General features: G+C 42.8%; 1 protein-coding gene across 1 annotated transcript in view; it reads left to right on the top strand.

Moving 5' to 3' along the window:
- UBE3D (ubiquitin protein ligase E3D) overlaps positions 1-12,533 on the top strand; it is a 77,748-nt gene that overhangs the window by 2,623 nt on the left and 62,592 nt on the right. Inside the window, exons 2-3 of the mRNA XM_083377516.1 lie at positions 6,878-7,074; positions 10,951-11,041. Coding sequence (XP_083233642.1) covers positions 6,878-7,074; positions 10,951-11,041 — 288 coding nt within the window. The remainder of the gene's footprint in view (positions 1-6,877; positions 7,075-10,950; positions 11,042-12,533) is intronic.

The following is a 12,533-nucleotide window of genomic DNA, read 5'->3' as shown; positions in this document are numbered from 1 at the left end:
ACCTGTGAGTTCCCAATAGAGTCAACTCTATGTTTTACACAGTATAAGGCACTGGTGTCAAACTCACTACGTCATGTGACATGTCATGACATATCGTGACTTTTTTTTGCATTGCATGATGCAACCAGCCCACTGGCCACTAGTTTGACAACCTGGTATAAGGGAAGAGTAAAGGCCTGGATAGCTATAGACTCCTCTGAGCTCATGCTGGTGGAATAGCAGAATTTTTTCCCCCAGGTTTGTTTTGCTGGAATAACTCTTTGTAAACCACCTTTTAGATGTCATACAAAGAAACAAAATCCATTTTCCTAAAATAGAAGAAAAAGATCTCAGTTCTACATACTGTAACTATGTCACCTTCTTCCAATGCCATAGCTTTTAGTGGTTTGTTTTGTTTTGACACATGTCATCTGAAATTTGCATATCATATTGGTTGGGACTACCTCTTATTTCACATCAGTATTGGGCCCACCCGCCCCCTTCCCTAATCTAATAGACCGCTGTGGGACATACAAAACTTCCTTGCCAGAAGCCTCAATTATTTGCTTGAAAAAGGCTTTTAAAATTAGATAGGAAGGCATAAATTATATGTTTTCCTATGAACAAGCCTTTCTTCTGAGCAGACACAGATGCTTTTAAGATTCTCTCACATGATTATCTAAGGAATCCCACACTGTGCCAATAAGGGTAGGAGACTAAGATTTCAAAGGGTTTTCAATAAAATAGAGACACAGGTAAACAGTGTTTCCCAGTAGAAACATTTCCTTCCTAAGTAGCCTTGCTGTCTCATTTTATAAGTGGATTTGTTTTCTATTTTCAACATGATTGCCAAAATCTTTCTTCAAAAATGACATCTGGTGAGGTGAATTCTAGTCCACTTATGGCACAATAAATCTTTAAGCACTGAAGGTGCTGGTTGTGCTACTATATATTCAATTGGCTATTCTAGAGTTTGTCCTGGCAGCCTAGAGGTGTCCTACAGTCCAGTCAAGATAATGGTGGATCTTAATTGAAAATAGTATTTAGAATAGAATAGAGCTGGAAGGGACCTTGGAGATCTTCTAGTCCAGCCCCCTGCTCAAGCAGGTGAACCTACACTGTCTGAGACAGGTGAACGTCTAGTCACTTCTTAAAAATCTCTAGTGATGGAGCGCCCACGGTTTCTGGGGGTAAACTGTTCCACTGGTTGATTGTCCTCACTGTCAGGAAGTTTCTCCTTAATTCCAGGTTGCTTCTCTCTCGTTCATCAGTTTCCAACTATTGTTTCTCATCCTTCCATTTGGTTCTTTGGTGGACAATCTGGCCCCTTCTGCCTTGTGGCAGCCCCTCAGATATTGGAACACTGCTATCATGTCTCCCCTGTTTCTTTTCTTTAGATTAGCCAAACCCAAGTCTCATAGCTGTTCTTCATATGTTTTATTCTCCAGACCTTTGATCATCTTAGTTGTTCTCTGATTTTTTTTCCAAACTCTCAACATCTTTTTTGTGATATGGTGATCAAAATTGGCTGCAGTACTCCAGGTGTGGTCTTACTAGGGTTTTATAAAAGCGGTAATAATACTTTGCATGGTCTTGATTCTTTGCCTCTCTTTATACAACCCAGGACTGTATTAGCTTTTTTGGTTTCTGCTGCACACTGCTGGCTCATAGTCAAGTGATCATTCACTAGCACAAGCAATAGAACACAGCCAGACTAGAGTCTTGGACTTTAAAAGAGCTAATTTCAATAAACTTAGAGAGACCTTGGGAAGAATTCCATGGATGAGAATCCTAAAGGGGAAAACAACTCAAGAAGCTTGGGAAATTTTGAAAAGTGACATAATAAAGGCCCAGTCTAGCACAATACCAACAAAGAAGAAAAATAACAGCTTTCAAAAGAAACCAGCATGGCTGCATAAAGAACTCTCTGATAAACTGAAAGATAAAAAGGACAAGTATAAGAAGTGGAAAGAGGGGCACATAACTAAGGCAGAATATCAGCAAACAGCCCATGCCTGCAAAGATGGAGTGAGGGAAGCTAAGGCTCAAAATGAACTAAGGCTTGTGACCAAAGTCAAAAATAACAAAAAAAAGCTTCTTTCAACATATAAGAAACAAGAAAAAAGTTAAGGAAGTGATTGGTCCATTAGTGGGGAAAAGTGGCAAGAAGGTGACAAGCAACAGGGAGAAAGAAGAACTATTTAACTCATTTTTTGCATCTGTCTTTACACAAAGGGAAAAAACAGTCCAACCTACCAAAACCAGTGCCATAAAAAACAGAATAGAAACGCAAGTTAAGATAGGCAAGAAAATGGTAAGTGAGCACCTGTCCAGCCTAGACGAGTTCAAATCACCAGGACCAGATGGATTATACCCCAAGGTTCTCAAGGAAATGGCAGACGTGATCTCAGAACCACTGAACTATATTTTTCAAAGATCCTGGAGCACTGGGGAACTACCAGAGGACTGGAAGAGAGCTGATGTAGTTCCCATATTCAAAAAAGGGGAAAAAATAGATCCAGGAAACTACAGACCTATCAGCCTGACCTCAATACCTGGGAAGATTCTGGAAAAGATCATCAAACAACAAAGCAGCAAACACCTTGATGCAAACAAAGTTATCACTAAAAGCCAACATGGGTTTGTCAAAAACAGATCATGCCAGACAAATCTTATTGCATTCTTTGACCAAGTGACAAAACTAGTAGACCAGAGGAATGCTGTAGATATAATTTACTTGGACTTCAGTAAGGCATTTGATAAAGTAGATCACAACCTACTACTTGATAAGATAGAAAAATGTGGGTTAGATAGCATCACCACCAGATGGATTTGTAGCTGGCTGACAGGCCGTACTCAGCGTGTGGTCCTCAATGGAACTGCATCTACATGGAAGGAAGTTTGTAGTGGGGTGCCCCAGGGCTCTGTTCTGGGCCCAGTGCTCTTCAACATCTTCATCAACGATTTGGATGAGGGGATAGATGGGGAACTCATCTGCTAAGCTTGTAAGCCGCCCTGAGTCTTCGGAGAAGGGCGGGATATAAATGGAATTAAAATAAAAAAAATAAAAATAAAAAAACTCATCAAATTTGCAGACGACACCAAGCTGGCAGGAATAGCCAATACTCCAGAAGATAGGCTTAAGATACAGGAGGATCTGGACAGACTCGAACACTGGGCATTATCTAACAAAATGAAATTCAATTGTGAAAAAAGTAAGGTTCTACATTTAGGCAGGAAAAATCAAATGCACATGTATAGTATAGGTGGTACCTTGCTCGATAGTAGTAACTGTGAGAGAGATCTCGGAGTCCTAGTGGACAATCACTTAAATATGAGCCAGAAATGTGCTGCAGCTGCCAAAAAAGCCAACACAGTGCTAGGCTGCATTAACAGAGGGATAGAATCAAGATCACGTGAAGTACTAATACCACTTTACAATGCCTTGGTAAGGCCACACCTGGAATACTGCATCCAGTTTTGGTCACCACGATGTAAAAAAGATGTTGAAACTCTAGAAAGAGTACAGAGAAGAGCAACAAAGATGATTTGGGGACTGGAGTCTAAAACATATAGGGAACGGTAGCTGGAATTGGGTATGTGTAGTTTAATGAAGAGAAGGGTGAGGGGTGACATGATAGCAGTGTTCCAATATCTCAGGGGCTGCCACAAAGAAGAGGGAGTCAAGCTATTCTCCAAAGCACCTGAAAGTAGGACAAGAAGCAACGGATGGAAACTAGTCAAGGAGAGAAGCAACCTAGAACTAAGGAGAAACTTCCTGACAGTTAGAACAATTAACCAGTGGAACAACCTGCCTCCAGAAGTGGTGAATGCTCCAACACTGGAAGTTTTTAAGAAGAGACTGGCCAGCCATTTGTCTGAAATGGTATAGGGTTTCCTGCCTGAGCAGGGGGTTGGACTAGATGACCTCTGAGGTCCCTTCCAACTTATTATTATTACTCCATGTTGGAGTATGTTGGATTAAAAGTTGCTAATAGTACACTGCTTAATTGGGTTGATCCATTCACTGGCTGATACCATGCTGATTGCTATTAGAATGTCCTCAGAGACTCTGGGACCCCTTTCTTGTTATTTGCTGTCCCTCCTGTTCCTCCCATTTCCATAATACCTACCTTCCCATAGAAGTTATTAAAAATAACCTGGGAGGTTGACCAGCACTAGAGTACCAACATCTAGTCCATTATTTTCATGAACCTAAGTGCCAAGCCATCGTGTCTGTACAATTGTCTATACACCGAATGGAAAAAATGCACAGCTTGGATGATAATGTGATTTTGGAATTGAAGGTTTTGGGGGCACACTTGCAAGGGAAATTTACCATCAACGTTTTTACCTTTTTATCTCAAGCATTGTATGCAAGCGGATCCCACTTCACGTGTTTTTGCTGTGTAAATATGTGATACATGTTTTTCTTAATAGTTTGGGGGTCAGTTTTGCTTTTTGAAATGCATGTGTGTATTAATGTATGGATTTATCTGTGTGTAATGTGTTTCTCTAAACATCACCTGCTGTGAACTGAAAATTTGGTTTTGATCTTGAATTTTTTATTTGAGGCTGATATGTCTGTCTATCTGTCTGTACATAAACACACATGAAACTTACTACAACTATTTTCCTAATTATGTTTTCTAAGAAGGCAACATTTTTACCTTACAAAATGCCCTCTGGGAGAAACTAGTATATCTTGTGATCAGCTATGCTTTCCACAACAGCCAGTTATGAATTGGTGTTCCTACTTGTACCTTTCATTTTTTTGTGTGTGTGAGAATATCTGTGATATATTTGGGAATTACAAATTTGCCCATATGTCCCCAAAAAGTTAATGTTATGCTTCTACCATCCGAGTCCTGCTGTAGGTCTTCAGTGACAGACCGGTGCAGTTTTCCCAGTCTCCAGAGGAATACATTAAGAAAGTAATACAACAATCATGAAGGCCATGCCAGCAGGACAGTAAATGGTTTCTGGAGAGATGACTAGGTTGATTTGAAGTTAAGACCAAAACCTCTTGTGATGCTTTTTAATCTTAACAGGTGTATATCGCATAAGCTTTGATGAATCAAAATAAACTTCAGCAAATGTATGAAATACCATCCTGAGAGAACAGTATTTTAAATAATTCAGTATCTTGCCTTTCTTTTCAAAATTTCCCCTTTTTGAGGAAATTATGAAAAGAGAGGCAAGATACTGAATTATATAAAACGACCACTGCTGACACCATGTCGTTCCTGTCACAAACACCTAATTACCATAAGTAATGTTTCCGGAAGACTAGATCAGTTAGATGAGAGAGTGTTCTCTCCTTTACTGAATTCTACACTGGCTATTTTATTTTGTGCTGAAATCCGTTTCTGTAACTTCTTTTTACAAGGACTGCTGCCTTGAAATCTCATACAGCATGACGCAGGGAATTAAAATGTTCCCCTTTTAGATTTAGGATGTTGCTATTTCCAAAGCAACAGCATCTGAACGATCTTGCAACTTTCAGCAGAACGGCAAAATCAGTGCTACGCTACAGATCTGGGGCACACATGGAACACCCCACAGACAAGAGTAGGTGTTTTCAAGATGACACTCTTCTGCTTCCCGCCCCCCAATCCCCAAATTCACAATTACCTGCATTCTTTTTTCTTTCAAAAGCCAACTGGACTGTTTTTTTCCTTGAGGAAGAAAAAGAAAATGTTTTGCTTCTCATCCAAGAAGCTTCATCAGTTCTGATAGACAGTTCTAACAATTCTAACATAATCCTATAGACCAGAGCTTTGATTCTCTCTGGTATTGATTGGCAGCTTCATTCCGCTTACAGACCCCAATCATCGGGACGCGTGGAGAAAGCTAATGGCCTCCTTAAACGTCATCTTGCTAAGCTAGCTCAGGAGAGGTTTTTCCATGGACCGGAGGGGGTGTGGTTTTGTGTGCTGCCTGCATCCTGTGGATGGAGCTTTGCTTGTTTGTGTGGCCCGGTTTCTGGCATGCCACGGGCCGGTACCTGTCCATGGACTGAGGGTTGAGGACCCCTGCTATGGACTATAGAGAGTACCACTGGTTTCAAAGAAGGGTAAAAGAATCCATCTATGTTAGAATTGAGCAGCCCTCTCTCAACAGGGGGAGGAATAAGATATCATCTATCTCCTATCTACAATGCAGCTCTTTCAGCAGTTTCAAGAAGATTCCACAAACGATTGCACTCTCTGATTCAGGTGACCCTGAGGACACAGGTAAACCCTCAAGTGGCCTCAAAAGGTCTCAGAGAAATTGCTAGCGACCAGTTGACTGCAAAGAAGTACAATCCTTCCACATACCCCATCCCTACCATCTTGTCAGAACCCATCCTTCCATCCCCTCACCACCCAGTCTCAGTTGTCAGTACCTATCCTTTCATTTCCACCACCCCTACCCCACCCCACCCCCACCATCACAACTGATGAAGTTTCTTGGATGAGAAACGAAACGTTTGTTCTTTTTCAGGGGGGAAAACAGTGCAGATGCTTTTTGAAGACCAAAAAAAAGCACATTTCAAACAACTGTGACCTGGATGACTGAGAATCTCCACAAACAATCATGGGCAGTTCCTCATCTTGGCAGCTCCCCCATCCTAGTGCAACCTGGGATGACATCTTTCACAATCTTTTGTACATCTCTCAGTCCTAATCGAGGATACAGGAGACTTCTTTATCAGCTGGCTTTCCATTCCTGCAAAATGCTGGATTTAATTATTCTGTATGTCTATTTGCTTGCACTGCATCCATTTTATGAAGTGAGGTACAGAAATGCCTTAAATAATTTCAAATATCTCCTTTTGAGACTTTCCCGGCCATGTGGATTTTTACTGCAACTATTTGCTAATGGGATATCATTGTTCTTGCTTAAATCCCTGTAGTGAATTAAATCCAGAAAGCTGGCCTCTGGATATTACTCTGATGCCTTCTTTAATAGAGCTAAAAAGTGATAAAGCTTGCAGAGCTTTCGGACTTCCACCAGAGGTCAGGATTGTGCCTTCTTCCTGTCGAGGACTGCAATATCTGCCTGGGGAAGGCTTACATATGAGGCTGCTTGTTCAAGCAGATTTCAGTACAAGTAAGAGTGAATTTTCATATTTTTTTTCTGCTGATGATCTCTGCTTGAAAGTTCACTTGTAAAGTAAAATTATCAAAATTAGATGGATTAAAAGTATTCAAGGAAAGCTGCATTTATCTATAAAATAGTGGACTAGGGGAAAAAAACCACCCTAATGTTTCTTTTCTCTCATTTATTTCCAAAGTTTCATTGATCTGACTTGGATTTTATTGGATTTATTCCTTGTTCTGTAGCTCATGAAAATAAATATGAATTGTCATGCTTCATAGGAAAACACATCAACATGTTTTAATAGGCAAAATGTTAAGTCTATTGAAACAGCTTTCCTGGCTGAGATGTTGAGATTTAAGAAATCGTTCTGTTCGCTTGTATCAGAAAGTGATATTTTTTATTCTGCTGCTAATGCTACAAGTTCTGCACTTTTATTTTTCTCTTTAGGAATCTTAGCTCCACCTATGCTTACTAAGAGCTAAACTTTTTGATTCTGTGCAGGCTATTTATCAGTAGATGTATATAATCACCCCATAAGGAGCCTTGGTGGAGCAGTGGGCTAATGCCTCCTTACGTAACACCAGCTGCCTGCAATTAGTGCAGGTTCGAGTCCCACCAGGCTCAAGGTTGACTCAGCCTTCCATCCTTCCGAGGTAGGTAAAATGAGGACCCAGATTGTTGGGGGCAATAAGCAGACTTTGTAATAATGCCGCTTGGGGGGGGGGCAAAAGCCCTAATAAGCAGGCATATGCATAGAATGAAGGCTATTGCTAAGCACATTGATTTGTGCTTAGATTGTAAGCCGCCCTGAGTCTTCGGAGAAGGGCGGGATATAAATGGGATTAAAATAAAAAATAAAAAATAAAAATAATTCACAGGAATATTTCCTGTAAAGAGGAAACTTTCTGCTGTCATGTTATTCATAGATTGGATGTAGCATTGCTTGACTGGATTTGTGCTTATTTTAGCAGATCTTTGAGATACCAGATTATTTCTTTAAAGACTTTAAAGCACCTTTCGGGAGCAACAAATTATTTAATCATATATTCACAGAATATGTTTTTATAAAGTTAATATTAATGAAGCCTTTAATTTTTAAATTAATAATGTTAATAAATTTTTATAATGATTTTACTCTTCAAAAACATCCAATTCCAACTTTATTTAAAGCATATTTACAAAGACCAGACAAATGTAGTGAAGATACTATAATCCTTGAGAATTAGAAAGATTCCTGACTAGCAGTCATCAAGTCACTGAAGGCTTATCCTTTGAAGCAACCTTTCCCAACATGTGGACTTCATCGGCAGACTTCTCCAGTTAGCACAGTTAATTTTAAAATGAGAAGGCCAGCAATCCAGTCATCACGAAGGCTGGGAAAAATGACCCAGAAAGTCTTTGGTTCAAATCTTATTTCAGCTATGATCTTACTGTGTGACCTTCAAGCTCAGGGCTTTTCAACCTTTTCATCCATTGTACCACTTTTAGGACAAGGCAATGTCCGAGTACCACCAGTCGCCCAGCAAGGTGTCAAAAACTTGACCCCCCAAAAAAGGGGGGAAAATGATAAAGTACAGGTAGTCCTCGACTTACAACAATTCACTTAGTGACTGTTCAAAGTTACGACGGCACTGAAAAAAGTGACTTATGACCATTTTTCACACTTATGACCGTTGCAGCATCCCCAGGGTCATGTGATTTACATTCGGATGCTTGGCAGTCGATTCATATTTATGATGGTCACATTGTTCCAGGGTCATGTGATCGCCTTTTGCAACCTTCGGACAAGCAAAGTTAGTGGGGAAACCAGATTCACTTAACAATCATGTTACTAATTTAATTTCTCTCCCTCTCTTTCTCTCCCTCTCTCTCCCCCTCCCTCTTTCTTTCTCTCTCCTCTCTCTATTTCTCTCTCTCTCCCTTTCTTTCCCTCTCCCTTTCTCTCCCTCTCTATTTTTCTCTTTCCCTCTCTCTATTTCTCCCTTTTTCTCTCCCTCTATTTCCCTCCCTTTCTCCTTGTCTCTCTCTCCCTCTTTCTCTCCCTCTCTCTATTTTTCCCTCTTTCTCCCTCTATTTCCCTCCCTTTCTCCTTCTCTCTCTCCCCCTCTTTCTCTCCCTCTTTTTCTCCCTCCCTATTTCTTTCTCCTTTTCTCTCCCTCTCTTTCTCTATTTCTTTCTCTTTCTCTTTCTCCCTCTTTTTCTCCCTCCCTATTTCTTTCTCTTTCTCTCCCTCTCTCTATTTCTCTCTCTCCCTCCCTCTCCAATTGTCCCTTCCTTCTTTCCTTCCTTCCTTTCTTCCTTTCCTCCCTCTTTGTCCTTTCCTCCTTCCCTCCCTCCCATTGTCATTTCTTTCCTTCCTTCCTTCCAAATCCATTTTTACCAAGAAACCTGACGCCCACTTAACTCTTTATGAAGCACCAGAGGAAATATGGGGAAGATCTATCAATGATACCTGGAGGTTGCTAGCTCATTTAATAAGCTTTATTCCAGCAACAGAAACACCTCGTATTCACTCAGAGTCAGTCCATGAATGCCAACAATGCTGCTGTGGACCGTGGGGCAGGAAGGCGCCCTTCACACGGGAGGGATGGAAGACGCACCAAAGTGCCCTTCGCCCCGCTCGCCTTCTGAAGACGCGGATGGAGTCCCGGGTGGGGGGGTGATCCGGCACTCAGGGAAGCGCACGCTAGCAACTCACAACCAGCTGCTCTTGCCCAGGGCGGCCCCCGCAGCGGAGCACAGCGCAGGGCACCAGCATGCCCCACTGCCACAGAAGTGGCCCGCCGGAGCAGCCCCAACTCCTTCACCCCCGACAGGCCCTCGTCCCGGAGCCTCCCGCTGTTGGAAACCTGCGGCGGCGGCATAGCAGGGCTTGCGAAAAGCGGGGCAGTTGGTTGCTCCTGGCAAATAGGGCAAGGCTGCTCCTGCTCGAAATCCAGGGTTTGGCGGCCGGCGACGCGCTCGCGCAGGGCTCTCCCAGGGCAGGTGGGCCAAATGGGGACTGGCCTCTCCCTCTCCACGCTAGAGCAGTACCCGCGGAGGCGGTCCTGTGGCCCGGCTTTCTCTTACGGAAAGCAAGCTGAAACGGAGCGAGGGAGATTGCCAGGAACGCGAATCAGCCGATCTCGTGCTGCTGCAATCTCCCTCGCTCCGTTTCAGCTTGCCTTGCTGCAAGAGAAAGCAAGCTGAAACCGAGCAAGGATGAATCCTCGGAGAGGGCGCATGCCGTCTGGCCACTTTGCTTTCCCCTTTGCATTGCACATCGGGGAGAGGAGAGGGGGAAATCTCGAGCCCCGGGAGGGAGGCAATGTGAGGGCCATGAGGGCCCTGCAAGCTCGCGGGGGGAGAGGAAAAGAAGATGGACACGAGTGGACACAAACACCTACCTGCCGAGGGAGTGGATGGCTCTGTCCCCTTCAGGTTTGCGCTTGTTTCTGGGGGAAGGACAACATGGTTGCTGCACAATGAGTCCCAGGATAGGGCGGGGCCTCATTCTGCGCCTGTGTTCTTCGCGTGGCCTGGTAGGTTCCTGCAGCAGCATGTTTTCCGGCAGCAAGTAAGCTAGGAAGGAGCTGGGGGGAGGTGGGGGGAGGAGGAAGGCGATGCCGCGTACTACCAGCCACATGCTCGCGTACCACCAGTGGTACGCGTACCACCGGTTGAAAAGCCCTGTTCAAGCTGTTGGGTTAAAACTCATTGTGTGGAATGTGGTGTGATAATACAAGACTCCCTTTCAGGAATGTTTCCTCATTACTGAGATGATACGGCGAACAAAACATATGGTATAAAAAATATTGTTGTGAATCCAGTGCTACACTAAATTCTTGGTGTGAATATGAATATGTAGTTTTACTGTTGTTAGTTAAGTTCTTCAATATCTTTCAGAATTGACACCAGCTGTTGGAAATGGCCTAAAATCCAAAAAGAGTTGTACCTTTTTCTGCCAATGTTGCGGGGAGAGTGTAATTAATAATAGGTAAGTACTGCACTCTTGAGATTTTCCTATTGATGAATGTATTTGCGAATCAGCCATACTAGAAGAAATGTACCGTAGCAGCTGGTGAACTTTGAACTCAGATAACCTGGAAGTGAAGTCTGGGTGAGAAAGATAAGGAATTTGGTATCCTTTCAAAAGGTTAAAAAAAAACTCTGTTGCCTGTGTACAATAGTTCCTGTACACTATGAATGGTGTTTTTGTTTCCCCTGTTCTTTTTACTTTTATTATCACCATCAATATTTTTAGATGTCTTGCAATGCTCTCTGTCTTCAGACCTTTTCAACTGAAAGGCAGAAGATGAAGATTTCCAGCAACATGAAAAACATGGTTCATTTTTAAGCTGGATTTTGTTTAAAATCAGTGGCTGAAAAAAAATGGTAGCCATGTTAAAATGTGAAGGTTGTTCATAGTTAATTGGAAAAAAAATATTTTATTGGGGTGTACCAAACATACTAAGAGATTCAGTTAGCATGCTTGTGTGGTTCACTGTATGCTTCTGTAGGAGATTTGGCTTTTCATCCCAAAGAGGGATTTTTTCTCTCTCTCCTTTTAGTCTTTCTTTCCAAGGAGCAAGCCAAGAAGATTCCGCCCCCCCCCCCCCCAACTGAAGCTGCAGAGTCTTTGCTACATTATACTAGTGCAGACATGTCAAACACAAGGCCCGGGGGCCGGATGCGGCCCACAAAGTGGTTTCATGTGGCCCGCAAAGCCATCCTGGAAACAGTGAGGGAACGGCCCCCAATGCCTTGCCCTGGCCCAGAGACCCTCCTTCTGCCAGAGACCCTCAGATCTGTCCCACTCCTGCCCAGGCCCCCATAGGCACCCTTGATGCCAACGATGTAGAGCTGGCCACGCCCACCCAGTAGGCCATATGCACTCTAGCCACGCCCACCCAGTAGGCCACGCCCACCCTGGCCATAACCAACCGGCCCCCTGAGGGCAACCGCAATGCTGATGCGGCCCTCAATGAAATTGAGTTCGACACCCCTGTACTAGTGAATCAGAGACTGCCTGTTTTTCTACTGCATAGGTTACAAAAACATGACTGTTGAGAACTGGAGAGGTTGTGTCACCTGACTATTGAGCCATGCTTATTCTTTTCACAGATTGTTTTTCTGCATGAGATATAGGCATAATACTTTTCATGCTACTGTCCTTGCCATTCACAAGATTGGAACTGGGTGGCATGCCCTTTAAATTAATTTTCCTCAGCTCACTCTTTTGGCCTTGACCCTTCCTTAATCCCAAATATCACTGCACATTTGCTTTATAGGAACACTGAAAAAGAAATTGCAAGGGCTGTCTATTTAAACTACCTTTTTGTGCATTACATCTGGTGTATCAAGTTTTGAGCTGGTGGTGGTGGTGGGGGGAAACCCCAGCATTGTTTGCTATCAAAATGTATTGCTTTAACACAACCCTAAATGATATGCTATTCTGTGTTTTTCTATTGTAGAAACCAATTTGTTTG

The sequence above is a fragment of the Vipera ursinii genome (genome assembly GCF_947247035.1).
Source record: "Vipera ursinii genome assembly, chromosome: 1".
In the NCBI taxonomy this organism is placed as follows: Eukaryota; Metazoa; Chordata; class Lepidosauria; order Squamata; family Viperidae; genus Vipera; species Vipera ursinii.
The sequence above is the reverse complement of the archived record's forward strand: the minus strand, read 5'-3'. Positions and strand labels throughout refer to the sequence as shown.